We start from the raw sequence: 27,692 nt of genomic DNA, 5'->3' as shown, positions 1-27,692 counted from the left end.
GCCTCCTGGGCAGGGGGAGCTGTCCTAGTTCCTCAAAACCAATTTGCCCGAAAGCATATTGGATTACTCACTGTACAATAACCCACGCGTGATAGACAGGGGCGGCCTCTTTTGAGTTGTCTGTAACTTTTTAGATGCCTTTTTCCTATTTGTCTGCTTTTGGGCATTTTGAGGATCTTTAGCCAGGTTGTCTAAAACAGTTCCTTCCAGAGGAGTACAAGAGAATTGCCTGCAGGAGCTTCTGCCACAGGCTGAATCAGAGGTGCCGGGGGTAGCCCAGCCTCACCTGTGTCTGCAGGACTTCCCTATGCTGCTGGGTGGAGGCACGTCTGCCTTAGTATCGAGTTTCAAGTAAGCATCAATCATCTCCAGTCCTTTTTTTTTTTTTTTTTGATGGAATCTTGCTCTCTGGCCCACACTGGAATGCAGTGGTGCCATCTTGACTCACTGCAACCTCCACGTCTTGGGTTCAAGCGATTCTCCTGCCTCAGCCTCCCACGTGGCTGGGATTACAAGCATGCACCACCACGCCCAGCTAATTTTTGTATTTTTAGTAGAGATGGGGTTTTGCCACGTTGGCCAGACTGCTCTTGAACTCTGGACCTCGTGATCCGCCTGCCTCGGCCTCCCAAAGAGCTGGGATTACAGGCGTGAGCCACCGCGCCCGGCCGGTCTTATGCCCTTTAACTGCTGAGCTGTAGTCCACTGCAGAAATGTGGCATGATTTATATGTTCAATGTCCTCTTGACGGACATTTAAGTTTCAACATTTTGCTTCTTTTTTTGCCTTCACAAACTGCTACCTTGAACATCTTTATAGATGTATTTGTAGTACTTACCCCATTGTTTCTTTCTTTCTTTTTTAGAGACAGTTTTGCTCTGTTACCCAGTGTGGAGTGCAGTGGCACCATTATAGCTCGCTGCAGCCTCAAACTGGGCTCAAGCCAAATCAAGCGATCCTCCCCACTCAGCCTCCCAAGTACCACCACACCCAGCTAATTTTTTTCTTTTTTTGGGTGTTTTTGAGACAGAGTTTCACTCTTGTTGCCCAGGCTGGAGTGCAGTGGTGCCATCTCAGCTCACTGCATCCTCTGCCTCCTGGGTTCAAGCAGTTCTTCTGCCTCAGCCTCCCAAATAGCTAGGATTACAGGCGCATGCCACCATGCTCAGCTAATTTTTGTGTGTGTGTGTGATGGAGTCTCATTCTGTCGCCCAGACTGGAGTGCAGTGGCGCAATCTTAGCTCACTGCAACCTCCGCCTCCCAGGTTCAAGCAATTCTCCTGCCTCAGCCTCCTGAGTAGCTGGGATTACAGGCGTGCACCACCACACCCAGCTAATTTTTGTATTTTTAGTAGAGACAGGGTTTCACCATGTTGGCGACGCTGGTCTTGAACTCCTGACCTCAAGTGATCTACCCCAGCTTGGCCTCCCAAAGTGCTGGGATTACAGGCAAGAGCCACCCCTACCAGCCTAATAATTTTTTTGTTAAGACAGGATCTTACTACGTTGCCCAGGCTGTTCTTGAACTCCAGGCCTCAAGCAGTCCTTCTGCTTCAGCCTCCCAAAGTGCTGGGGTTATAGGCATGAGCCACCGCCTGGCATCAGTCCCTTCTTGATGGACTTTTGGGTTGTCTCCAAATTTTACCATAATTATTGCTTCCCTTTTGGAATGACAGTCAAAGTGTTTCATGGTTTTTAAATGTTTATGTCTAGTAATCAACCTTCTAGGAATCTATCCTAAGGAAACAATACTAGAGAAAGAAAAGCAAAACTCTATCCACAGAGATATTCATTGTCAGGTTATTTAGAATATTGAAAAACTAGAGACTATCTAAATGTTCACCAATAGGAAAATGGTTGAGTAAACTGTGATAAATCTATTCAATAGAATATTATGCACCCATTAAGAATGTTTTTATAGGCTGGGTGCCACAGCTCACACCTATAATCCCAGCACTTTGGGAAGCTGAAGCAGAAGGATTGCTTGAGGCCAGAAGTTTGAGACCAGCCTGGGCAACACAGCAAAACCCCATCTCTACAAATTTTTTTTTCAAATTAGCCAAGCGTGGCAGTGTGCACCTGCAGTCCTTGCTACTTGGGAGACAGAGGCAAGAGGATGGCTTGAACCCAGGAGTTCAGTTGCACCACTGCACTCCTGGGTTATTTTATTCTTGTCTCTAAAATAAAAAAGTTAGAGACCAGCCTGGGCAACATTGTAAGACCCTGTCGCTACAAAAACTTAGCTGGGCCTGGTGGCACACACCTGAAGTCCCAGCTACTCAGGTGGCTGAGGTGGGAGGATTGCTTGAGCCTGGGAGGTCGAGGCTGCAGTGAGCTGTGACTGTGATCACACCTCTGCACTGCAGCCCGGAAGACAGAACAAAAGCCTGTCTTAAAACAAAAAAACAAGGTTGGCCAGGTGTGGTGGCTCATGCCCATAATCCCAGCACCTTGGGAGGCCGAGGTGGGTGGATCACCTGAGGTCAGGAGTTTGAGACCAGCCTGGCTAACATGGTGAAACCCCATCTCTACTAAAAGTACAAAAATTAGCCAGGCGTTGTGGTGCGTGCCTGTAATCCCAGCTACTCAGGAGGCTGAGGCAGGAGAATCACTTAAATCCAGAAGGCAGAGGTTGTAGTGAGCTAAGCTCGCGCCAGCCTGGGTGACAGAGTGAGACTCCATCTCAAAAAAATATGGGATTTACTTGTCCCTCCATGGTGTACTGTAGGGGAAGAAAAACAAAGCGGGTTTCAGAAAAGAATATGGTATTTTGGAGAAAAAATAATGTAAGTGAAGGATAAAATCCCAAAGGCCTATTCACCATAGGAATCTTTCACTTCACAAATTTTATTTATTTATTTATTTATTTATTTTATTTCATTTTTGAGATGGAATCTTGCTCTCTTGTGTAGGCTGGAGTGCAGTGGTGCGATCTCAGCTCACTGCAACCTCTGCCTCCCGGGTTCAAGTGATTCTCCTGCCTCACCCTCCCGAGTAGCTGGGACTACAGGTGGGGGCCACTATGCCCAACTAATTTTTTTCTATTTTTAGTACAGATGGGGTTTTACCATGTTGGCCAGGATGGTCTCGATCTCTTGACCATGATCTGCCTACCTTGGCCTCCCAAAGTGCTGGGACTACAGGCATGAGCCACCATGCCCGGCCCTATTTATTATTACTGTTTTTTTTTTTCTTCTTTTCTTTTTTTTTTTTTTTGAGACAGAGTTTCGCTCTTGTTGCCCAGGCTGGAGTGCAATGGCGCAATCTCGGCTCACCGCACCCTCCGCCTGCTGGGTTCAAGCAATTCTTCCGCCTCAACCTCCCGAATAGCTGGGACTACAGGCATGTGCCACCATGCCCAGCTAATTTTTGTATTTTCAGTAGAGACAGGGTTTCACCATGTTGACCAGGATAGTCTTGATCTCCTGACCTTGTGATCCACCCACCTCGGCCTCCTCAAGTGCTGGGATTATAGGCGTGAGCCACCACGCCCAGCCTTATTACTGTTATTATTATTATTATTACTTTGAGACAGAATTTTGCTCTTGTTGCCTAGGCTGGAATGCAATGGCGCGGTCTCAGCTCACTGCAACCTCTGCCACCCAGGTTCAAGCAATTCTCCTGCCTCAGCCTCCCAAGTAGCTGGGGTTACAGGTGCCCACCACCACACCCAGCTAATTTTTTGTATTTTTAGTAGAGACAGAGTCTCATCATGTTGGCCAGGCTGGTCTCAAACTCCTGACCTCAGGTCAACCACCCACCTTGGCCTCCCAAAGTCCTGGGATTACACATGTGAACTGCTGTGCCCAGCCCACTTCACAAATTTTAGTCATGCTCTAATATTTTACAGTGAGTCTGTGTGATTTTTTTTTCTTTTCCTTTTTCTTTTTGAAACAGTGTCTTGCTCTGTCACCTAGGCTGGTGTGCAGTGGCACAATCTCAGCTAACTGCAACCTCTGCCTCCTGGGTTCAAGCAATTCTCGTGCCTCAGCCTCCTGAGTAGCTGGGATTAAAGGCATGTGCCATTATGCCTGGCTAATTTTTGTATTTTTAGTAGAGATGGGATTTCACCATGTTAGCCAGGCTGGTCTAGATCTCCTGACCTCAAGTGATCCACCCTCCTTGGCCTCCCAAAGTGCTGTAATTACAGGCGTGAGCCACTGCACCCTGCCGTCTGTCATTTTTGGGAGCAGAAAAAAATGATCAACAAATATTTGAAAAGGAAAGCTTTGGCCTAAAAGGAGGAAAATGATACTTTTGCCTTTTGATTTGTTTTGTGGATCATAATTATTTTCTTTATAGGCAAAAGTCACCCATCTTTGTATATATATTTTTCCTCCCCTCAAGTTTTCTAAGTTTGGCAAGCCACCTCTGCCAGAGGTTTAATAAGTGTTAATAAGTGAACTCTCATTACTCCTAGAGCTGCTGGGATTAGAGTTGTCATCTCTGAGTGAAATCTAGAGTTTAATGTTGGGCACAGGGTGTGTTGCTCAGTCCTCTCAACAATCCTAGGAGGAAAGGGGCCATTACTACCCCATTTTTCCACATGGAGAAACTGAGGCTCAGACCAGTCTGGTCACTTTTCTAAGGAGAGTCAGCAGACAGTGGCTGGCTTTGAACCCAGGGCCAAATGGCTCCAGGGGCTGTGTCCCTGACCGCTAACCCATTGGGCTCCAGGCTGACTGCCCCCTCAGCCAAGGACTGAGAGGGGAACGTTCCTTTTGAAAAGCTGGCAAAATGTCCTGGAAATGCTCAGAGGCAGCCAGAATGGAAAAAGATGCTCAAAGGAACAGAACTTCTCAAAGGGGTGGAGGCTGCCCTGCCATGGGTGACACGTGGAAAACTTGAGAAATGTGACATCCAGGCGGTTAGTGGGAGAATTGGTCATGCTCTTTGGCAAACTTCTCCTTCCTCCTCCCTCCTTCTCCCCGATCCTCCAAACTCTGCCCTGGGAGGGAGCACTTGGGACCACCTCAGAAGAGGCCGGGTGGCAGTGACCCAGTCCCAAATCTCTGCCCAGACTTGGAGACTGCAAAGAGTGGGAACCCTTCCTTGAGCATCAGGAGCAGTGGGGTCCACAGGGCCCCTCTAGCCACTGTTTTTAAGCCCCTGGTCTCAGGCTGCTTCTCCCTCAAGTCTCCTGAGCTTGGCCACATTAGCCACACCCTTGGCACAGCCACGGGATGATGGGTAGGATGTGGGCATCCCTTGTGTCGGCATCTTGGGTCGATATCTAAGGCACCGCTTTCTCCCCATCCTCCTGCCTCTCCCGATGCCCCCTCCTCAAACCTCCTTGGCCTCCATCCTGCCCTAGGATCACCACCTGTGACTCGGGCACACCAATCCCTAGGCCTCTTCCTTCATTGAGGGACCCACCTGAAGGCCTCACCCAGCCACAGGAAGGAGGATGAGGAGCACTCCCAGCTTTGTCTCCTCACGCTGCCTGGGCCCCAGGTGGCCACTGAGTGGGGAGGGTGGGCCCACAGGACCGGAGCCCCCGGGGGTAGGCTCCCACCGTCAGAGGCACGTTGAGTCTCCTCCCCTGGCAGAGCTGATCATGGTTCAGAGGGCAGAGGACCCTGTGCCACTCACCCTGGCATCCATCCTTCATTCATTCCCTCATTCTCCAACATGCCCTCTTCCAGCACTGTCCATGGGCCTGGCCCTCCCCCAGTCCTGCCTTGGCGGCAGTTGCAATCCAGTTGATTGGAGGAGGAGGAGTGGGACTAGAGAGGCCCCTAATTCAGCTCTCGGGCAGTTGGGGCAGGCTTTCTGGAGGAGCGGAAGTGCAACAGAACCTCGTAGTCCAGTGAATCACCTGGACTGTGTCCAGAGCCCAAATGAGCTGAGGGCATGATTCACAGGCAGCGGGGGACAGGCTTGGAGCAACTTCCCCTCCAGCCTCCCTTAATAAGAACCAGGGGGGAAAGGAGTGCTGCTGGGCTCCTACCCTTAGGGAGAGGGGTCGAGACAGTGTGGCTGGCCAGAGCCGCGCAGATGTGGCTGGGGATGGTGATGCCAGGCAGGGGCATGCAAGGGAGACAGAGCTGGGTGGATTCCACCAAGAGGGCCAGGGCCCAGCCAGGCCCCGCGGGGTACTGCTCATGCTGCTAGCCCCCGCCTCGCATGTCCCCCAGGCCTCGCATGCTTTGCCTGTGGTTCCCGCATGTCCTCTGGTGTGACTGCTGGTTTTCCCCTGAACCCCTTCCCTGGCTCTGACAAGGAGCATTGCCTGTCCCCAGCCTGACTCAGGAGGCCAGCTGGCACCTTGGGCCCTGTCCTCCCCCGATTCCTCCTGGATAGGAATCCGGAGGCTGTCCTCTGCCCGATTCCCCATCTGGCTGTCCCTCCACGCCTTTAGGAAGGCACAGGGTAGCCCTGAGGATGAGGGAACACCTTGGGAGCTCACGGTCCCCAGAGGCCGCGACCTAACCAGTCTGCGGGGCAGGCTGTTTCCCACGGCCTTTCTCCCATGGGAACCGCCCCTGTCCCCTGAAGTAGCCCAGGTAGGTCAGTGAAGAGGTCCTGGAACCAGGAAGACCCTTGAATCGCCAATTGGAACTCGCACTTGGGGGAAAGAGGTGGTCGTGACTTGGTGCCATCAGCGTCCTGGGATCCCCAGTCTCTCTTCCCCGCGTCGTGGGCGTTCTGTGTGTGCCTCCCACCCTGCGCCGCGGATCCCTGGACTCATGGGGTGTGGGTGCTCCCTGCCCATGCCCTCTGTGTACGTGGCTTTCTGCCCTCCCGCCCTTCCCCAGCTCCAGCAGTACCCACGGCTTCGGGAGGAGATGGAGCGCATCGTGACCACCCACATCCGGGAGCGTGAGGGCCGCACCAAGGAGCAGGTGAGCCCCGCAGCACCCGGCCTGCCCTCGCCTTCCACTCCCGGCCCTGGAGTCGCTTCCTGCCTTCTGCCTCTTCTGTCTCAGTCTTCCTCTCTCTCATACTGACTCTGCTTCTCTCTCTTTTTTACTGTAGTGAAAGACACATAACATAAACTGTACCACTTTAGCCATGTTTAAGTGCACAGTTCAGCGACACTAAGTACATTTGCATTGTCCCACAGCCCTTACCAACATCCAGCCACAGAACTCTTTTCTTTTTCTTTTTTTTGAGACAGAGTCTCCCTCTATCGCCCAGGCCGGAGTGCAGTGGCGTGATCTCAGCTTACTGCATCCTCCACCTCCTGGGTTCAAGTGATTCTTTGTCTCAGCCTCCCAAGTAGCTGGGATACAGGCATGCACCACCACGCCCGGGTAATTTTTGTATTTTCAGTAGAGACGAGGTTTCACCATGTTGGCCCGGCTGGTATCGAACTCCTGACCTCAAGTGATCCACCCGCCTCGGCCTTCCAAAGTGCTGGGATTACAGGCATGAGCCACTGCACCCGGCCTGTCTCTATGAATCTGACTTTTCTAGGGACCTCATGTAAGTGGAGTCATACAGCATCTGTCACTTAGCGTAATGTCTTCCAGGGTCATCCGTATTGTAGCATGTGTCCAAAGCTCCTTTCTTTTAAGGGTTGAATAATATTCCATTGTACGGATGGACCACACTTTGTTTATTCATGTGGGTTGTTTCTACCTTTCGGCCATTGTGAATCATGCTGCTATGAAGATGAGTGTACAAATATCTGAGTCCCCACTGTCAACCCTTTGGGGTATATACCTAGAAAGTGGAAGTGCTGGGGCATAGGGTAGTTCTATGCTTATTTTGTTTTGGAGACAGAGTCCAACTCTGTCGCCCCTGCTAGGCTGGAGTGCAGTGGCATGATCATGGTTCACTGTAGCCTCAACCTCCCAGGCTCAAGCGATCCTCCGACCTTAGCCTCCCAAGGAGCTGGGGCTACAGATGCATGCCACTATGCCTGGCAAATTTAAAAATTTTTTACAGACACGGGGGTCTCACTATGGTGCCCAGGACGGTCTCAAACTTCTGGACTTAAGTGATCTGCCTCGGCCTCCCAAAGTGCTGGGATTACAGGCGTGAGCCACCCCGCCTGGCCTAGTCTGACTTTCTTCACTTTCTGGCAGTCTACCTTCTGGTCCTCTCTTTGGGCCTCTCTATGTCTATTTGCTGTTTCTCTGGGTCACATTCTACCCCTCATAGCCACCCGACCTTTATGTCATCGTTCATCAACTATTCATTCATTCATTCCTTCCTTCCATCATAAACATAGCCGCTGAATGCTGCCTCTGAGCTGCACAGAGCCGAGGTGAGCAGAGCCCATCGTAGGCCTTGCGGAGCACAGAGGCTGGTCCTCCTTCCTGGTCGATGTCTGCCACGCCCCTGCCTATCTGTCGTAGCCCCCTCTGGCTCCCACTGCCCATTTCCTGTTTTCAAACGTCTCTCCATGATGATGCCATCTGCATTCATTCACGTTTTTGTTGTTGATGTCGTATTTTTAAAGTCTTATCGATTGCTTTTTAATTACAAAAGTAACAAATAAAACATTCGATCGGTATATAAGTGGTTAAATTACAAGGAGATAGCCCTCCATTCACTCTTCCCCACCCCCAGTTCCTCCCAAAAAATAACCATTAATAACAGTTTGGGGCTCACACAGTGGCTCATACCTATAATCCCAGCACTTTGGGAGGCCTAGGTGGGAGGATTACATGAGCCCAGTAGCTTGAGACCAGCCAGGGCAACATGGCAAGACTGACCCCGTCTCTACAAAAAATTTTAAAAACTATCTAGGCAAGGCGGCATGCACCCAAAGTCCTAGCTACACGGGAGGCTGCGGTGGGAGGATCACTTGAGCTCAGAAAGTGGAGGCTGCAGTGAGCTGTGATCATGCCACTACATTCCAGCATGGGTAACACAGTAAGACTGTGCATCAGTAATACCCCAAAAAGCAAAACAGTTTAGTGTGTCACCTTACAATCATATGCACACACACACACACACACACACACAATCCAAATTCCATCTTTATCCTAAATCACAAGCCTGCTGTGTGCCTTGCCTTTTTCCCTGGAAGATAATCCTGATAGCTAACATCTGTTGAGTATCTCATCTCCTGTGTCTTCACCAGTTCTAAGAGGCAGAAATGCTACATTTGTGGACTTTGAGGCTCAGTGAGGACAGGCCCCAAGCTCACAGGAAGCAGTGGGGCTTGGGTCCGAACCTGGCAGTCTTTATCCCATCCGGAAAGTCATTCTCATCACTACTCAATTCCAAATCTGTTCACGCTTAATCATTTGCAAGGCTCTTCCCAGGCTGGAACCTACACATTGTCCTTGCTCTTTTTTTTTTTTTTTTTTGAGATGGAGTCTTGCTCAGTTGCCCAGGCTGGAGTGCAGTGGCTCGATCTTGACTCACCGCAACCTCCGCCTCCCAGGTTCAAGCCATTCTCCTGCCTCAGCCTCCTGAGTAGCTGTGACCACAGGCACACACCACCATGCCTGGCTAATTTTTTTTTTTTTTTTTTTTTTTTTTGGAGACGGAATTTCGCCCTTGTTACCCAGGCTGGAGTGCAATGGCGCGATCTCGGCTCACTGCAACCTCCGCCTCCTGGGTTCAGGCAATTCTCCTGCCTCAGCCTCCTGAGTAGCTGGGATTACAGGCACGCGCCACCATGCCCAGCTAATTTTTTGTATTTTTAGTAGAGACGGGGTTTCACCACGTTGACCAGGATAGTCTTGATCTCTTGACCTCGTGATCCACCCGCCTCGGCCTCCCAAAGTGCTGGGATTACAGACGTGATAATTTTTGTATTTTTGTAGAGACAGGGTTTCACCATTTTGGCCAGGATGGTCTCGAGCTCGTGACCTCAAGCCATCTGCCTGCCTCAGCCTCCCAAAGCGCTGGGATTATAGGCATTAGCCACCCGTCCCCACCAGACCTTGTTCTTTTGAATAGCTGCAGGGTGCTTTTTTGTCTAGAGAGTATCACAATCTGTTTCACCCTCTGATGGCCACTGGCTTCTTCCCAGAGTTTCTCTATTACAAACTGTACTACTTTGAGTGCCCTGGCTCATGTATCTTTGCTCACTTGATGAATTTATCTGTAAGATAGAATTCTGGAAGTGAATCTGTGCATTATTTGTTTGTTTGTTTGTTTGTTTGTTTGAGATAGGATGCTCTGACGTCCAGGCTGGAGTACAGTGGTGCCATTATGGCTCACTGCAACCTCTGCCCTCCTGGGCTCAAGCGATCCTCCCACCTCAGCTTCCTGAGTAGCTGGATCCATAGGCATACGCCACTACACCTGGGTAATTTTTCTATTTTTTGTAGACAGGGTTTCTCCATGTTGCCCAGGTTGGTCTTGAATTCCTAGGCTCAAGTGATCCTCCTGCCTCGGCCTCCCGAAGTGCTAGGATTACAGGCGTGCGCCACCACATCCGGCCCTGTGCATTTAAATGTTGGTAAATATTACCAAACTGCCCTCTGAGAAGGTGATACTGGTTTACACTTCCATCAACAATAGAAAAGAGAGCTCACCTCCCAACACTTGCGCCATATGATCATTTAAAGTCCGCATTATTTTAACCTACATTTCTTTATTAATGAGGGTAAGCACTTTTTACATATCCATATTGGTTGTATGCATTTCTTCTATGAATTGTTCATCATATTCTTTGACAAAATAACATATATTTTGATTTGTTATTTTTTTTCTTATTTCTTTCCTCTTCTCTTCTCTTCCCTTCTCTTTTCTTTTCCTTTCTTTTCTTTCAGAGTTTTGCTCTGTCTTTGAGGCTGGAGTGCAGTGGTGCAATCTTAGCTCACTGAAGGCTCAACTTCCTGGGCTCAATCAGTCCTCCCACCTCAGCCTCCCAAGTAGCTGGGATTACAGGCGCATGCCACCACACCTGGCTAACTTTCGTATTTTTTGGTAGAGACAGGTCTCTCTACGTTGCCCAGACTGGTCTTGAACTCTTAGGGTCAAGCAATCCTCCCGCTTCCACCTCCCAAAGTGCTGGGATTACAGGTGTGAGCCACCGCACCCAGCTTTTGTCTTTCACTGGTGGTAGGAGCTGTATTTATTATAGATGCTAACCTTCTATGTGTGCTGCAAGTATTTTTCTCCCAGCTTGCCCTGCGTTTTAAAACTTTGTGGTGTCTTTTCCGCTTGCCCACCAACCTGTGTATCCTTGAAGGTCATGCTTCTCATTGATATTGAGCTGGCTTACATGAACACCAACCATGAGGACTTCATAGGCTTTGCCAAGTGAGTGCTCCCCCTGGGCAAAAAGTGAGTACTCCCTGGGCAAAGAAGGTGACACGTGTGTGTGTGTGTGTGTGTGTGGTGTGTGTGTGTGTGGGTGTGGCGTGGGTGGCTGGGTGGGTGGGTGGGTGTGTGTGGGTGGGTTTGGTGTGTGGTGTGTGTGTGTATGTGTGGTGTGTGTGTGTGTGTGGTGTGGGTGGCTGGGTGGGTGGGTGTGGTGTGTGTGTGTGGTGTGTGTGGGTGGGTGTGGTGTGTGTGTATGTGTGTGGGGTGGGTTTGGTGTGTGGTGTGTGTGTATGTGTGGTGTGTGTGTGGTGTGTGTGTATGTGTGTGTGGGTGGGTTTGGTGTGTGTGGTGTGTGTGGGTGGGTGGGTGTGGTGTGTGGTGTGTGTGTGTATGTGTGGTGTGTGTGGGTGGGTGGGTGTGTGGTGTGTGTGGGTGGGTGTGTGGTGTGTGTGGGTGTGTGTGGTGTGTGTATGTGTGTGGGGGTGGGTTTGGTGTGTGTGGTGTGTGTGTGGTGTGTGTGTGGGTGTGGTGTGTGGTGTGTGTGTGTATGTGTGGTGTGTGGGGGTGTGTGTGTGTGGTGTGTGTGGGTGGGTGGGTGTGTGGTGTGTGTGGGTGTGTGTGGTGTGTGTGTGTAAGTGTGTGGGGGTGGGTTTGGTGTGTGTGATGTGTGTGTGGTGTGTGTGTATGTGTGGTGTGTGTGGGGTGTGTGTGGTGTGTGTGGGTGGGTGGGTGGGTGTGTAGTGTGTGTATGGGTGAGTGTGGTGTGTGTGGGTGTGTGTGTGGGGGTGGGTTTGGTGTGTGTGTGGTGTGTGTGTGTGTGGGTTTGGTGTGTGGTGTGTGTGTGTGGGTTTGGTGTGTGGTGTGTGTGGGTGTGTGTGGTGTGTGGGGGTGTGTGTGTGGTGTGTGTGGGTGGGTGTGGTGTGTGTGGGTGTGTGTGTGGTGTGTGGGGGGGGTTTGGTGTGTGGTGTGTATGTGTATGTGTGGTGTGTGGGTGTGTATGTGTGTGGTGTGTGTGTGTGGGTGTGTGTGGTGTGTGTGGGTGTGTGTGTATGTATGTATGTGTATGTATGTATACGTATATATGTATGTATGTATAGAGCCCAGGTCTGCTAGGTTAACCCTCTGGGTCCTGTGCTCACTGAGCAGTGGGCAGTAGAGCTGGGCCTCTTGAGAGGAGAAGTTCTGAGACTCCTCCCCTCCCTCCCATTAGTGCTCAGCAGAGGAGCAACCAGATGAACAAGAAGAAGACTTCAGGGAACCAGGTGAGTGGCCCCCAGCACCCCAGCCCACGGGATGGAGGGTGCCGGACGGATGCCAGACTCTGAGAGCCCCTCCTCTGAGGGGAAGGGTCCCACGGGGCCAGGGAGCTGTCAGCTGCCGGCCACAAGCCTCCCACTCTGCCTCAGTAACCCTCTCTCCTCTCTCCCCGATGCCGCTCGTGGTTGCTGTGGTCACCTGTTTGCAGGATGAAATTCTGGTGAGTAGCAGGACTGGGGCTCTCGGCTTGTGTAGCAAGGGGGAGGAGGGGCTGTCGGCCGTGGGGATCTGCAGTGGGTAGGAGGGTACCCTTTGGCTGGAGCTGCTTGTACACACCAGCCCCTGGCGTTTCATACCTGCCCTCAGGCCAGAAGCAGGCCCATCGACACACACATCCCCGTCCACCCATCCATCCCTGTGCACGAGCCAAGCACCTACTTCAGGCAGGGCTAGACCGTGTGGGGCTGGGTGGGTGAGAAGGCTGGGCCTGGCATGTTTAAGGTGCTCCTTAAACGTCTCTTGGATGGATAAATGCGCATGAGCGAGACACGTTTTTAAGAAGCTGACAGCCCTTGCCTCCGGACTTGAATGAAGAGATGAATGAGAAGTGGAGACGAGTCGCTGCTCACCTGGCTTCCTGCTGTCTGTGCTTAGATGTCTGCGGAGCCCTCTCTCGGCAGCAGCGCTTGCTCAACCCTGGTTGTACACATGAGCCCGAGGGTCCTCAGCTTTTCTGTCCATAGGTTCCAGAGGCTGTAGTTTCTTTGTAAGACTCTAGGTGTTTATGTGATTTTTGGCTTAATGTCTATTTCCTTCCCAGGCCCCATAAGGGGAGGGCTGAGTCTGTCCTGTTTATCATTAAATCCGCAGCTCAAGCCCAGAGCCTGGCACGCAGTAGGTGTTCAACAGAATGAAGGGAGGAATGAATGTAGGATCAGGACAATTCAGTTCAGCCAACACTAGCTGGTACCTACACAGTGCTGGCCCCTGGACAGAACGTGGAGACCTGGGCCTGCTGGTAGGGCCCAGCCAAGGCCCCTGAGAGCTCCATGCAGGGTGGGAGTTGGGGGAGCAGGAGGTCTCTGGTGGGAGGCTCCAGAGGGGGGCTTAGGATAATCAGGGAGGAGTTCAGGGCTGGGTATGGCCGAGGGGAGGACAAAGGCTACAAGTCAGGGTGGGGAACAGGTGGCGAGATCCGCTGGTTACATCCTGGGACACAGAGTGGACTCAGTTCCAAAGACGGTTACAAGGCGCTGTGGGGATCCTCACCTGATCAGGAAGGGGTGACGGGGCAGCTGTGGTCTCCCCTCAGCTTAGCTGCTGCTGTGCTGCACAGCTTGGGTTCCCAGCAAGGTTCTCAAGGAAGCCAGGGAGGCATAAGGGGGGCTCCAGAAGCAAACCTGGCTCCAGAGAGCTTTGCCGCCAGCCCCAGGCCTCCTTGGGTCTTCTCTGGATGCTCAGAGAAGAAGCTGGGGAGGTCAGCGTCCAGGAGGGAGCAGAAGCAGCTCCCTTATCCTCTCGGTCTGACCCATGACCAGTGCCTGGCCAGTGACCCTGCCCTTGAAGTAGAACCACAGGCCCTGGACCATGGCCATGGCTCTGGACATCCTGGGGACAGCTGCTTCCTGCCATGAAAAGGGACCTTAGCTTGTTACTCTGGGCACTTCATGGATCAGTCCCTGCCCCTGGGGCCTGGAGCCAAAGACTCTTAGAATCCTACTAGCATAGCATTCATTATTCATACAACAAATACATATCGACGACTTACTGTCTGCCAAGCCCTCTGCAGGGTGCTGGGATGAACTAGTGACCAAGAGGGTTCACAATTTAGCAGGGGAGGCTGCATCAACAGATAATCACACACACCCATGCAGAGAAGTTAGTTAAAAATCAAAGTCGTGGCTGTGCGCGGGGGCTCACGCCTGTAATCCCAGCACTTTGGGAGGTCGAGGTGGGCGGATCACGAGGTCAGGAGATCGAGACCATCCTGGCCAACATGGTGAAACCCTGTCTCTATTAAAAATACAAAAAGTAGCTGGACATGGTGGCACGTGCCTATAATCCCAGCTACTCAGGAGGCTGCGGCAGGAGAATTGCTTGAACCAGGGAGTCAGAGGTTGCAATGAGCCAAGATCGTGCCACTGCGCTCCAGCCTGGTGACAGAACAAGACTCAAAAAAAAAAAAAATCAAAGTCATTGTTACAGAAGTCGACTTCAGGGAGTGATCAAAGATTATTATGGGAATCCTGATCTATACTGGGGGCCAGGAAGGGCTTGCCTGAGAATGTAAATTCTGAGCTGATACCCAAAAGCCGAGTAAGGAAGGAGAAGTGCTTTCTAGGCAGAGGCAGCAGCAGTATATGTAAAGTCAGAAACACGTCTCAGAACAGATGCTTGCCCAATCGGCCCCATAAACTCTGCTTGCATACTCTCAGTGACAGGGAGCTCATCCCCTACCCAGGCCTCCAGTCCCTTACTTGGCCAGGTCTGCCTGTCAGAGGCTCTTTATCTTGAGCTGATCTCTGCCTTCCTCTGTCTTCCACTCTGTTCACTAGTGATTCAAACCAAGGCAGGTCTGGCCTCCAGCCTCCCTGACTGGCCAGGCCTCCGAGAGCTGGGGGATGGGCGGGCTTTCAAATGCCTCTCTTTGGCTACCACATCCCCCACAGGGAGGCTCAGGCCCTGCCACTTACCTCCTGCCCCATCACCCTCCAGGTCATCCGCAAGGGCTGGCTGACTATCAACAATATTGGCATCATGAAAGGGGGCTCCAAGGAGTACTGGTTTGTGCTGACTGCTGAGAATCTGTCCTGGTACAAGGATGATGAGGTGAGTCCAGGGCCAGGGTCATCATGGGGCTGGGCTGGTGGCCAGGGTCAGGCTCAGACCCTCCCACAGGCTTGGAGTGGGCTGGACCATGGAACAGGGTTTTAAAATGTCTCGTCAAAGATCCTTGGGCAGGCTGGGCACAGTGGCTCATGCCCGTAATCCCAGCACTTTGGAAGGCCGAGGCGGGTGGGTTACCTGAGGTCAGGAGATCAAGATCAGCCTGGCCAACATGGTGAAACCCTGTTTCTACTAAAAATACAGAAATTAGCCTGATGTGTTGGCGGGCGCCTGTAATCCTAGCTACCAGGGAGGCTGAGACAGGAGAATGGCTTGAACCTGGGAGGCAGAGGTTGCAGTGAGCCGAGATCGAGCCATTGCACTCCAGCCTGGACAACAGAGGGAGACTCCATCTCAAAAAAAGATCCATGGGTGGAGTTGGGATGCAGGGATGACCCTGGGAGTTCCCTTGGGAGGCGCCCTCTCACCTAGGTTGAAAGGAGAAGGTAGTTGGCAGGACTGAGTCTGGGGTAAGCGCCCTGGGGAGGGTGGGCAGGGGCCCTGGATGCCCCTTCCTGACCCTGCGGCCCAGCGGCCTTCCTGTTTTCCCGCTGCAGGGCGTGCCGCCTCCTCTGTGGCCCCCACAGGCCCATGACACATACGAGTCCAGCTGCCAGACACCGCGTTAACCCCTGCACCCCAGGCCCCTAGACCCCTGCAGCCCAAGGGAAATGCCCAGGTGCCTCCAGGCTGAGGGCCAAGGAGTGTGGGGGCCCTGCCGAGCTGCCACACAGACCCCCTCCCCGCCCGCTAGGGCGCACAGAAGCCCTGCCACCTCCTTCCCCTGCTGCTGGTCTCCTTTAAGAATGAGTCTATTTGGCTTTCACATCTGGATTCCAGAGGTGACCAGAGGGAATGGGGAGGGCTGGGGGTGGGCTTGTGGTAATGAGCTCCAGCTGGCCAAGGAGTGGGGGAAGGGACCCTCTTCTTCCTGAGGGGGCTGTTGGAGGCTATGGCGTCCCCACTCGGGGAGTGGGGCTCTGGGTAGGGCCTGTGATTTTGGCCTCCGAGCCCCCTCCTAGGTCCCTGTCTCCTCCAAGTTTGTCCTGGGCAGGGGCCCCAACTCTCCACCTTGGGAGGGGCCCTCTGTCGTCACTGTTGGGGGCGCCAAGCCATCTGGACCTCATTACCCCAACCCTGGCCTCCCCCAGCATGAGGGCCCCTGGAAGGGATGGAGTGTGTGGTGGTGGGGGTTGCGGGTGGGGGTGGCTTCCTGCCGGTCACTCTGCAGGGTCCCTAGATGCCCCCATGGGTTTGGTCTCCCATGTTGAGGTTCCTTACACAGGGCCAGGGAGACCGTGTGAGGGGGCCCGAGACCGGTGACACTGCGGGGGAGGGGCGAGTGCAACTGAGGGGGTCCCCTGTCCTCGTGCCTCAGCCTGTAGGTCTTTCTTGAGCTTTTGTGTACATCTGAGTTTAGTGGTGTGTGAAAACGGCTCTGAAAATCGTATGTGGGGAGGTGGGAGCAGGCTGTGGGCAGTGGGTGCTGGGAGGTGGTGTGTGTGTGCGTGTGTGTGTGTGGCTGGCTTGTGGGTCTGGTGTGTGGGTGTTTTTTTAGGACTGTGATTGGGATTTAGCATCTAGGTGTGTTTGGAATATGCGGTCTGCATTTGTGTCGGGGGGACATCTGTGTGCCTGTGGAGTGACTCTGGGCACATGTCGCTGTGCTCAGGGTGGAAATGCAGGTGTGTGGGAGGAGGGGGCTCGAGGAGGGAGGGTGTGCGTGTGGGGTGTTTGAGAATCTGTGTATGTCTTTGGGATGTGAGGATGGGGGAGCGTTCCCGTCGTGAGGGTGTGTGTGGATGTGTGTGCATGAACTTGCGTGTGTGTGTGGACATGGATGTGAGATTGAAAGTGTAGGTGCGCTCATGTGTGTGTCTGAGTTCTGGGGCTGTGAGTGTCAAGGTGCGTGTGTGTTGAATGTGAGTGGATCTTTGCACTACGACCACTGGGGATATGGAGGTGGTCCAGGCTGGTGGGAGAGTGGTCTGTTCTCCTCCACCCAGCCGCCAGCCCTCGGGTTTTGGGGTGAGGGAGGCTCTTCAGGCAGACCAGCGGCTGCCCACATCCCCAGTCCCCATTGACCCCCAATCCTTTCAGTCTTCCTCGGCCACCCTTCCCCCATCACCGCCACCCCACACCAGTCCCACAGCAGGGTGGCACCCCCATCCCTCTGTGCCTCCTCCCAGCCCGCCCTGTGCCCCCAACCCCCTGGCTCCAGGCTCCGGTTCTGGGATGGCGGGCAGGGGTCGGTCCAGCTCTCCAGTGGCGGCGGCGCCGAGGGTCTAACCCAGCCCAGCCTAACCAATGTGCAGACTACTGTACAATTTGGGAGTCCTGAACAGATAGTCTAAACACTGGGTAGACGGAGTGGAGGTGTCCTCTGGTCCATCCAGGCAGCAGTGTCTGTCCATCCGGTGGGCGCTTCAGCCCCATCCCCTGGAGATCCGAGAACCCCACAACCCCAGCCTGTGTCCCCCCAGCCCCAGACCAGCCAGCCCGTGGTCCCCGCTCTGCTCCCAACTCCCCTTCTGCCTCCTTTGACGTGGCAGGGGTGAGCGGGAGCTCGGGCTGGGAAGGAGGGGCCTGAGGAGGGGGCCGGCCGGCAGGAAGGGAGGGGTGGGGGGAGGAGGCCGCTCCTACCTAGTGTCCAACCCCGAAGCGCAGGGCGGGTGGCGGTGGGGCCTCCCTCGAACGGTTCCAGATGTTCCCTGGCCCTGTGTGCAACTTCCTCCTCTCCTCCCCCAGCCGCCCTCTGGGGCTCCCGGCCACCCGCCTGGCATAAAGAGGGCTTTATGTGACTGCATGGGCCGGGGGGTATGGGGGGCAGAGAGGGGTGGGCAGGATGACGCTAGGATGGGGGAGCAAGGTCCCCCTAAACCCAGCCCCCCACCTGAGATCCTAGGCAAGGCTCTGGCCCAAGCCCTCTGAGACCCCGAGGCCCACACAGATGACCCCCGTGAGCAAGTAAGGCACGGGTGACAAAAACCCCTCCCATCTCCCAGAGACCCATCCTGGGGTCCCTCCTCCCCAGATCCGTGAACCCCTCCCCTGGGACACAGCAGCCTGCATAAACATGTGCCCACACTGAGCACACACATGGGCCTGGCACCCCACGCGCCTGTGCACAGATATACGTAACTCCTCCCAGCCCATTGCACCACGGTGTGCAGGTAAGATGTGTACCCCAGTGTAAGTCCCACCAGCATGGTTGTGCAAACATGTAGGCTGCATAATTGTCACACACATCCACAGAGTGTGCACAATCCACATTGATATGCATTAAGTGGTTCATGCGGAGCACTCCCCAGATACACATGTGCACACACTCACAGTAGGTCATAGCATATGTACTTGGGCTTGCAAGTGTTGACACAAACACAGCCACACACGTGTTGCACACACAGGCACACCATCTCCAGGCTTGTGCTGGCTGCCTTATTGCTAACACATGGGGCGCTTGGGGGAGTGGGCTGAGCAGGCCCTTTGAAGCTGCCGGGGCTGGTGGCCCCCCTTGCCGGTCTCTGCAGTCAGGAAATGAAGTCAGAGGCGGCCAGGCCGGGGGCGAGAGAGGCCTGAGGGTGGTCCCTGCCTGGGGCCGGCCTGGCTTGTATCCAAGACTTGCCTGGGGAGGGATTGTGGGAGCCACTCAGCCTCGCCACCCCTTGCCAGCCCCTGGGCCAGCGGTGCCCAGCAGGCCTACGGGCCCATGGCCAGGCTTTCATCCAGCCACACCTTCGCAGTGGGAGGGGCTGATGCTCAGAAGCCCCAGGCCAGTCGGGGACTCTTGGGGAGTGAGGTGTGGCAGAGAACAGTGCCAACCTCAACCATTTCTCCACCCACAGGAGAAAGAGAAGAAATACATGCTGTCTGTGGACAACCTCAAGCTGCGGGACGTGGAGAAGGGCTTCATGTCGAGCAAACACATCTTTGCCCTCTTTAACACGGAGCAGAGGTGACTGCCTGCCCCTGGCTGTGGCTGCCGCAGCCCCAAAACCACCCTTACCGAGTAGAAGCTGGGTACAAGGATCCAGGGAGGACAGAAACCAGCCCCAGGCCCCACAGCAAGTCATTCATTTGACAGATGTTTATTGAGTTCCTGCTTTGTGCTAGACATCATATGATGATATTCTCCCACCCCCCTCCTTTTCTCCCTCTTTCCCTTCCTTCTTTTCTTCCTTTCTCCCTTCCTTCCCTCCTTCCATCTTCTCTCCTTTCCCCCATCCTTCTCTCCCTTCCTCCCTTTCTTCCATTCTCCTCTTCCCTCCCTCCCTCCCTCCCTCCCTCCCTTCCTTCCTCCCTCCCTCCTTCCCTTCCTTCTGCCCTCCCTCCCTTCCTTTCATATAGTCACTGGTATAGTGTCTGCTCTGCATGAGACACTCTTCCAGGCCCTGGAGCCAAAGAGCCCTAGTCAGGCCTGGTCCTCCTCTCCTGCTCACTTTCCTATAGGTCGGTGGCAGTACCAGGCCTCTTGCTTCCTGACCCAAGGCTGACTCTAGTGGACCCTCTCCTACTCAGAGATGAGGATTCAGTCCAGCAGCCATCAGAGGGGTCCTCAGAGAGCCACGGAGGAAGCTGGTGGGGTCTAAGCCCCAAGCTAGGGACTTCACTGACGATGGTTGTCCCCTTATCAAAGGTTCAGTCCCCTTCTAAGCATTTTACCACTTACTTTACTGAATCCTCACAGTGACCTGAGAAGGCAGGAATTATTATTAACCCATCTTCCCAATGAGGAAACTGAGGCTGAGAGGAAGGGACTCGCCCAGGGTCACACAGCTAGGAAATGAGCTGGCCTCAGGCGTGTTGACCCCGAAGTCCGGCTACGCCCTTAACCCCCAGGGAGGGTGGGGCTTTGCCCATCTTCCCTCACCGCCTGCCCTTTCTTACAGGAACGTCTACAAGGATTATCGGCAGCTAGAGCTGGCCTGTGAGACACAGGAGGAGGTGGACAGCTGGAAGGCCTCCTTCCTGCGGGCTGGCGTGTACCCTGAGCGTGTTGGGGTGAGTGGCAGGGCAAGGAGAGGAGGGGCAAGCGGCTGATCCTAGGGAGCCCTGGGGCACCATCCTCAGTGATGCCAAGTCATGCCATGTTTCCGCTCAGAAATAAGAGGAATTCTCCCCCTCCCCACCGTGGAAGTGAGACCAGATTTGTCTCCTGGTTCTCCCAGCCTTCCTCAGTCGCAGTTTTGTGTCTCCGTGTCTGCCGCAGATGGAGTTTCCTGCATCCCTTTTCTATGATGGGGGTTTCTTGTGACTGTCTTCTCTTTTCTCCCCTATTTCACTGTGGCAATGTCTAGAGTAGCCTGAGAATCGGGGTGCAGTGTCCCAGGGTTACTCAATCTCTCCCCTTTTCCTCTCTGCTCCCTGGTGGCGGCGGCGGTGGCAATGTTGGTGTGCGGGCCTCCCAGGACAAGGAGAAGGTGAGTATGCCCTTCTCTTGCCTCCCGCCAGGCATCTGCAGCCTGGCACTAGCTCTGGCCAGGTTTTCAAGCCAGGGACCTGGAGATGTTCTTTTCTAATTTCTGGATTGGGGCCGGGCGTGGTGGCTCACACCTGTAAACTCTGGGAGGCCTAGGTGGGCAGATCACGAGGTCAAGAGTTTGAGACCAGTCTGGCCAACATGGTGAAACCCCGTCTCTACTTAAAATACAAAAATTAGCCAGGCATGGTGGTGCATGCCTGTAATTCCAGCTACTCAGGAGGCTGAGGCAGGAGAATCGCTTGAACCCAGGAGACAGAGGGTTGCAGTGAGCCAAGACAGCGCCACTGTACTCTAGCCTGGGCGACAGAGCAAGACTCCATCTCAAAATAATAACAATAATAATAATAATTTCTGGACTGGGAAATTGAGACAAATTCTAGGCACTAGAGTCAAAACCAAGACAAGGTTGACTCAATCAGGGGAGTCTAGGGTCCTGAGAGGCACAAGGGATGGGGAGCTGGGTGTGTGTTCAGGCCAGCCGCTTCTCTCTGTGCCTCAGTGTTCCAGATGCCCTTGGAGGGGCTGAGATCCTGGGGATGCCTGGAGCCTGGCTGCATAGCCTGGCCACCCTGATGCCCTTGTGTTCTCCACGGCAGGCCAGCGAGACTGAGGAGAATGGCTCTGACAGCTTCATGCACTCCATGGACCCACAGCTAGAACGGCAAGTGGAGACCATCCGGAATCTTGTAGACTCATACATGGCCATTGTCAACAAGACCGTGCGGGACCTCATGCCCAAGACCATTATGCACCTCATGATTAACAATGTGCGTGTGCCGCCGCATGGCGGGAGGGAGGTCCAGTGGCACTGGGAATGCAGGTGGCCATGTTGGTCTGGGGGAGATGCCAACCAGCCCCATGGAACCAGGTCCATGCAGGGAGGCACGGTCCAGACCAGAGCTGTCCAACAGAAATATAATGAGGGGCTGAGTGCGGTGGTTCATGCCTGTAATCCCAGCACTTTGGGAGGTCGAGGCAGGTGGATCACTTGAGGTCAGAAGTTTGAGACCAGCCTGGCCAACATGGTGAAACCGTGTCTCCACTAAAAATATAAAAGTTAGCCGGGAGTAGTAGTGCAAGTCTGTAATTGCAGCTACTCAGGAGGCAGAGGCAGGAGAATCACTTGAACCCGGGAGGCGGAAGTTGGAGTGAGCCGAGATTGCGCCACTGTACGCCAGCCTGGGTGACGGAGCAAGACTCCATCTCAAAAAAAAAAAAGAAAAAAAAAAGAAAAAGAAATGTAATGAAGTGCTGGGCATGGTGGCTCACGCCTGTAATCCCAGAACTTTGGGAGGCTGAGGCGGGAGGATCGCTTGAGCCCAGGAGTTCAAGACTATTCTGGGCAACACAGTGAGACCTTGTCTCTACGTAAATATTTTAAAGAATAGCTGGGCTTGGTAGTAGCACATGCCTGTAGTCCTAGCTACTGGAGAGGCTGACATTGAAGATCACTTTGAGCCCAGGAAGTTGAAGCTAGTAAGTGGTAATGTCGCCACTGTACTCCAGCCTGGCGACAGAGGGAGACCCTATCTCAAAGGAAAAAACAAAACTGGGTAGACAGGTGTTCTGGTGGCATGATAGGTCCTAGGTCCCCTTCCAGATCTGTGACCTAGGTCAGGTGACTTTTCCTCTGGACCTCAGTGTCCCCATCTGAATGAGAAAAGTGCGGTGGGGAGGCGGATCTTCCAGTCAGACGCCATACTCTGGGCTTGAAGTCCAGCGCACAGTCCCAGCAGGGCCCGGTGGGGCGGCCAGGGCGGCACAAGGGATTGGGAGGTCCCACCTTCCTTCCCTCTTTTCCCACTTGCAGACCAAGGAGTTCATCTTCTCGGAGCTGCTGGCCAACCTGTACTCATGTGGGGACCAGAACACGCTGATGGAGGAGTCGGCGGAGCAGGCACAGCGGCGCGATGAGATGCTGCGCATGTACCACGCGCTGAAGGAGGCGCTCAGCATCATCGGCGATATCAATACGACCACCGTCAGCACGCCTATGCCCCCGCCCGTGGACGACTCCTGGCTGCAGGTGCAGAGCGTACCGGCCGGACGCAGGTACCAGGGCCGGCCCCCACGGCCCCAAAGCCCCCCAGCCCGGGGCCCGCGGGAGGAGTGCCGGGACCGGGCAGTGGCGCGCCCGCGTCACCGGGGTGGCTCCCACCTGGAGCGAGGGGCGGAGCTTAGAGAGGGCGGGGCTTGCTGCAGGGCGGGGCTTGCCGTGGAGCGCTGGCTGCGGGGCGGGGTGGAGCTGGGACGTGGCGCCGCTAGGGGCGGGGCTTAAGCTCCGGCGACCGCCTCGGGGTGCGGCAGGGAGGGGCTTGCGTGCATGGGCGTGGCCTGCACTGGGCTGGGGCGGGGCCTCGGGGTGGGCGGAGCCGCTCATCTGGCCTCTCCTTGTTCCTTGCTCCCTGTCGCCCTCAGGTCGCCCACGTCCAGCCCCACGCCGCAGCGCCGAGCCCCCGCCGTGCCCCCAGCCCGGCCCGGGTCGCGGGGCCCTGCTCCTGGGCCTCCGCCTGCTGGGTCCGCCCTGGGGGGGGCGCCCCCCGTGCCCTCCAGGCCGGGGGCTTCCCCTGATCCCTTCGGTCCTCCCCCTCAGGTGCCCTCGCGCCCCAACCGCGCCCCGCCCGGGGTCCCCAGGTGAGTAGGGCCTGAATGCGGCGGCAGAAGCCGCCGGACGGGCGTGGCCGGGAGGGAAATGGGGCTGGATTCCAGAGCATCGGACCTGGCCGCCAGAACCGGCCGTTTCCATCCCAGGCAATCGGACTCTGGGTGCCGGAGCCACGCCACGTGTGGCCGAGGGCTGGCGGAGCCTGCCCCCGAGGGAGCGCTGAGTCCCGGAGGTGGTCGTTTCTGGGGAGGGGGCTGTGGGGCTCGTCCCACCTGCCCCCTTCTTTCCAGCACTTGCATGGCGCTTCCCTCTATTTTCACTCTTGGCGGCCGCCCACACGTTGCATTCCTCCTCCTTTCTTCTCGCTGTCCTCCATCTTCCATTCCGTCCAGTTCCTCTCCCAGCCCCTGGGGAGCCTCCCTCAGGTCTGAGTCTAAACCTCGATCTGCTCTGGGTGTGTGGATTTCCTTCAGCTACCCTGATGTCCCCACTTCCCAGTCCTGACTCCTTTGAGCCATCCCAGGGGGTGTCCTGCCACTGGCCCATAGGAGCAGAGGCCAGGCTGTGACTGTGTGACTAGCAAGGTGTGTGTGTGTGGGCGTGCACACGAGTGTGAGAGTGTAAGAATGGCACCCAGGCCTGGGCTAGGACAGGAGCAGGTGGGGAAGGAGCCTGGGGCCATGGACAATCTGATGGCTTCTCCCCACCCCGGCCCCCCGCAGCTTCTGGCACTACCCAGTCTAAACCAATGTGCAGGGGTGGCAGCAGGGGCAGGGATGGGAGTGACTGAAGCCTGCTTCATTCCCAGAGATTTCTAGGGAAAAGCTTTCTACTACATCCTTTGGCTTGACCTTCTTGACCCATGACCCTCTTTCAGGAAAGTTCACTCGGATTCCCAGTCTGCTCTGTTTCCACTGGCCAGGTTCTCTAAGGAATAACACACCAGAACCATAGCGTCTGTTTTTGTTTCCACATGGCTGGAGGGTAGGGCTGTGGGTCTAGCACCCATAAACGAAAATGAGGTAGGGATTGGAGCTTGCCCTATGATGCTCTGATGACCAAAGCAGATGGGTAGAGGCAAGCAGCATGATATTGGGTAAGAGCACTGGACTGGGAGTCCAGAGATGCTGCTTCACCGTGGGCCTTTAGGCAAGTCCCTTTCCCTCCCAGAACCTCAGCATCCCTTCTATCAAATGATGACCCTTCTGCCTTTCTACCTGGGTGGTTGTGGGGATCGAGGGAGACAGTGGCTATAGGGATGCTGTGTTAACTGTAGATGCGACCGTAGGAGCACTTTGCTAACTGCCAACATGAGTTCAGACTCTTCAGGGTATTTGGCACTCAGGTCTGTGGTGTGGTGTGCCATATGGGATGTAAGGTTTGATGCCTGCTCCGACTCCAGTCTTGCTAACATATGCAAAACATTTGGCAAATCATGGACCTGCCCTGGGGAAAAGAGTAGTCTGAGAGAGCTTCTTCAAGGCAACCTGACTTCAGCGCAGTCTGAGGCATGACTGAGATAGGCTTATGTGGCAAGGAATTGGGAGGGTATCTGGGTAAAGAGCTGCAGTGCGGGCAGAGATGTAGTGTGGGCTGCATCGAGGACAGCCACTGGCCAAAGCAGAGAACAGACAGATGAGGAAGAGCTCTGTGGGGAGGGTAGGGCATAGGGTGGAGAACCTTCAAAGTCCGAAGAGTTCAACTTGTTGGGGCTCAATGCTGTAGGCAGTAGGGAGCCACGGAAGGCTCTTAGGTGGAGAAATGACAGCTGGACATTAGCAAGCCAGCCCTGTCTCCATGAGCAGCACAGGTGGTCCTCTAAGCACACCAGGCACAAGTGTGCAGGGAGCTGGTGCAAATGCCTCTGTGTGCAGGCGAGCTTCTGTGTTGTGACTCTGCCCACGCGTGTGCTTCAGTGTGCCGGGTGGCTGCATGCCCCAGATCCATGCTGCACGCGCCAGCCAGTGAGGGTGCTGGGCGCCGGGAGGTGGTGGGGAAGGAGGTGTATGCGTGTTGTTTGTGGGCATGTGTGTTAGCGTGTGCATGCAGGCCATGGGGCCTCACAGCATGTGTGTGCACGCCCGGGCGTGTGTGTGTGTGTGTGTGTCCCCCACCCCCAGGCCTGCCCCACCCGTGTGTGTGAACTGCCATGTTGATTTCGTGCTGTCTTTCAGAATCACTATCAGTGACCCCTGAGGAGCGTCAGCCATGGTAGGTACATGCCTCACCGCCTGCTGCATGAATGGTGTGTCTGCCCCGCTGCACCAGCTCCACACGGGGCACGCACCTGGGACCTCAGAGCCAGGCTCTCCACCCCACCCTTCTGCAGCTGCAAACTTGCTCTTTCCTTTTTCTGTCCTCACGCCACTGGCTCTCTCACCTCCCTCCCCAGCAAGCCTCGGGACTCAGTGCCACTGCCCAAGGCCTCCATGGCTGAGCCTAGGGGCTCTTGGAACAGGCTCCGCACTCAAGCTGGCAGACATGAGTGCTCTCTGGAGAGGGCAGAGAGCTCATGGTTTATGGTGTAAGGGCTGGGAGCTTGGAGGCGGTTGTGTGTGGGGCTGGACTCTTGAGGCGGCCAGAGACCTAGGAACATTATTCTGGGCATGCTGTGCCTGTTGTGCAGTCTGAGTTATGCTGCCGGGACAGGGTATCCAGCTCCCAGCCTGGGAGCGTCGAGAACCAAATCTACTGCAGAGCAGGGGTGATAGTCAGGGTCCCACCCTCTATCTGCAGACAGTCCAGTGGTGATCTAGGGTAAAAGCTTGAAAGTCCCATATACACGGTCATTCCACGACACATCTCACAGGCCAGGCAGGGACACACAGCCCCCTTCCCTCCCTCCTGGGTACCGTCATAGCTGCTAGGGTGTGACTGAAGGTAGTGTCCCTGGCCCCAGCTGAAGCACCATAGCCAGCCAGCGGACTCACACACCTTGGCCTGTTACACTCCTAGGGTGCCATTCAGCCAAGGGGACAACCATGCCTGCTGGCTGGGCTGAGCTCCGCCCAGCAAGCCCACCCGCACTTCTCCTGCCACTGACTCTCACTCTTCTGCTTTTCCCAGCAGGAAGGGCCCAGCCTCACCTACGCGACCTGCAGCCCCCCGACCAGCTGAGGCTCCCCTCTTAGACTTATAAGTCTATGGCTACTGGCATCCAGCTGCCTGCCCTCCCTGCCTCCCCCAGGGTCCCTTCAGAGGGTCCTGGGTTTTCTGACCGCCCAGAGGGGCCTCCAGTGCTCCCTCCAGCCATCCCTTTTAGCTTCGCCCTCCTGGTTCAAAGCAGTGTTCTTTCTGTATCAGGCCTGGTGGCTCTGTGGGGCTCCCCAAAGCAAGAGGTGGCCCCAGGCCAGTGGGTTGGAAGACAGGGTGACCAGAAAAGAGGGAAGCTCAAGGGGGCCGAGCATCAGCCTCAACTGCCTGGGTGCCGTGTGAGAGGCCAGTGTGTATGGGGTGGGGAGGGCCCCAGCAGCCCCCAGGAACTACCTGTGAAGCTCCGCCTCCTCCCTCCATTTTCCTCCCCTTTCCCTTCCAGTTCCTCTTTTCCAGGAATCTTGCACCCTCCCCTCCCCCACCCTCCCACAACTGCTGCAACTCAGCCAGGCCAGCCATGCGCTGCACTTGCCTTACCAGCTCTCTCCTCGCTTTTTTCTCTCCCGTTTTCTCTCTGCTTTCTCTCCAACTGCCAGCCGATCGGGTCAGGCAAGTCCATCCCGTCCTGAGAGTCCCAGGCCCCCCTTCGACCTCTAAACAGATCCCTCCTCTTCTCGGAGACCTCCCTTTCCAAGCCTGCCTGGACGGCTGTTCTGTGACTTGACAGTGGCTCCCCCAGCCCCAAAGCCAGCTCCCTTCATCTGTGACTTAAGTCTGTTGTAGTGGTGAGCTGACACACATCCAGGCGTGACTGTTGGTGAAAACTTGTGCCCCCTCTGTGGTATGCCCCTGCCCTCTTCTATAAATATCTATAAATACTCATATATATACACACCTACACATGGCCGACCGCCTCACCTCTAGCGCTGGGAATCAGTCACCGTGCTATCCTTGTGGAGTCTTGTGGCCCAACTACAAGAGAACGCTGTCCCCCGACATCCCCCTTCCAAAGTGTGCCACCTCCAGTGAGCCTCCCTGTCATGCCCGGCCTGTGGACAGCCAGCCCCCGCCATTCCTCCCACCCCCCACCAAGCATGGGGGTGCTGTGCAGGCAGCCGTGTGGCCTGACAGTCTCTACCAGTCCTGCTGTCCCTCGGCTGAGAATAAAACCCATTTCTGGATAATGGGGAA

At 55.0% G+C, this 27,692-nt stretch overlaps 1 protein-coding gene across 3 annotated transcripts in view; it reads left to right on the top strand.

Moving 5' to 3' along the window:
- DNM1 (dynamin 1) overlaps positions 1-27,692 on the top strand; it is a 52,260-nt gene extending 24,568 nt beyond the window's left edge. For 2 of the 3 annotated variants that reach the window (XM_021674056.2, XM_021674055.2), the window contains exons 11-22: positions 6,759-6,845; positions 11,105-11,175; positions 12,389-12,440; positions 12,644-12,655; positions 15,151-15,264; positions 19,167-19,276; positions 20,211-20,322; positions 20,730-20,741; positions 21,400-21,570; positions 22,614-22,855; positions 23,222-23,437; positions 27,098-27,692. In XM_021674056.2, coding sequence (XP_021529731.1) covers positions 6,759-6,845; positions 11,105-11,175; positions 12,389-12,440; positions 12,644-12,655; positions 15,151-15,264; positions 19,167-19,276; positions 20,211-20,322; positions 20,730-20,741; positions 21,400-21,570; positions 22,614-22,855; positions 23,222-23,437; positions 27,098-27,158 — 1,260 coding nt within the window. In that variant the 3' untranslated portion in view covers positions 27,159-27,692. Of the gene's footprint in view, positions 1-6,758; positions 6,846-11,104; positions 11,176-12,388; positions 12,441-12,643; positions 12,656-15,150; positions 15,265-19,166; positions 19,277-20,210; positions 20,323-20,729; positions 20,742-21,399; positions 21,571-22,613; positions 22,856-23,221; positions 23,438-26,477 lie in introns of all 3 variants that reach the window. The other variant, XM_064377568.1, reaches the window with a different exon arrangement.

The sequence above is a fragment of the Aotus nancymaae genome, unplaced genomic scaffold, assembly GCF_030222135.1.
Source record: "Aotus nancymaae isolate 86718 unplaced genomic scaffold, 86718_ANA_hifiasm-v0.15.2.pri h1tg000003l, whole genome shotgun sequence".
Taxonomy (NCBI): domain Eukaryota; kingdom Metazoa; phylum Chordata; class Mammalia; order Primates; family Aotidae; genus Aotus; species Aotus nancymaae.
The sequence above is the reverse complement of the archived record's forward strand: the minus strand, read 5'-3'. Positions and strand labels throughout refer to the sequence as shown.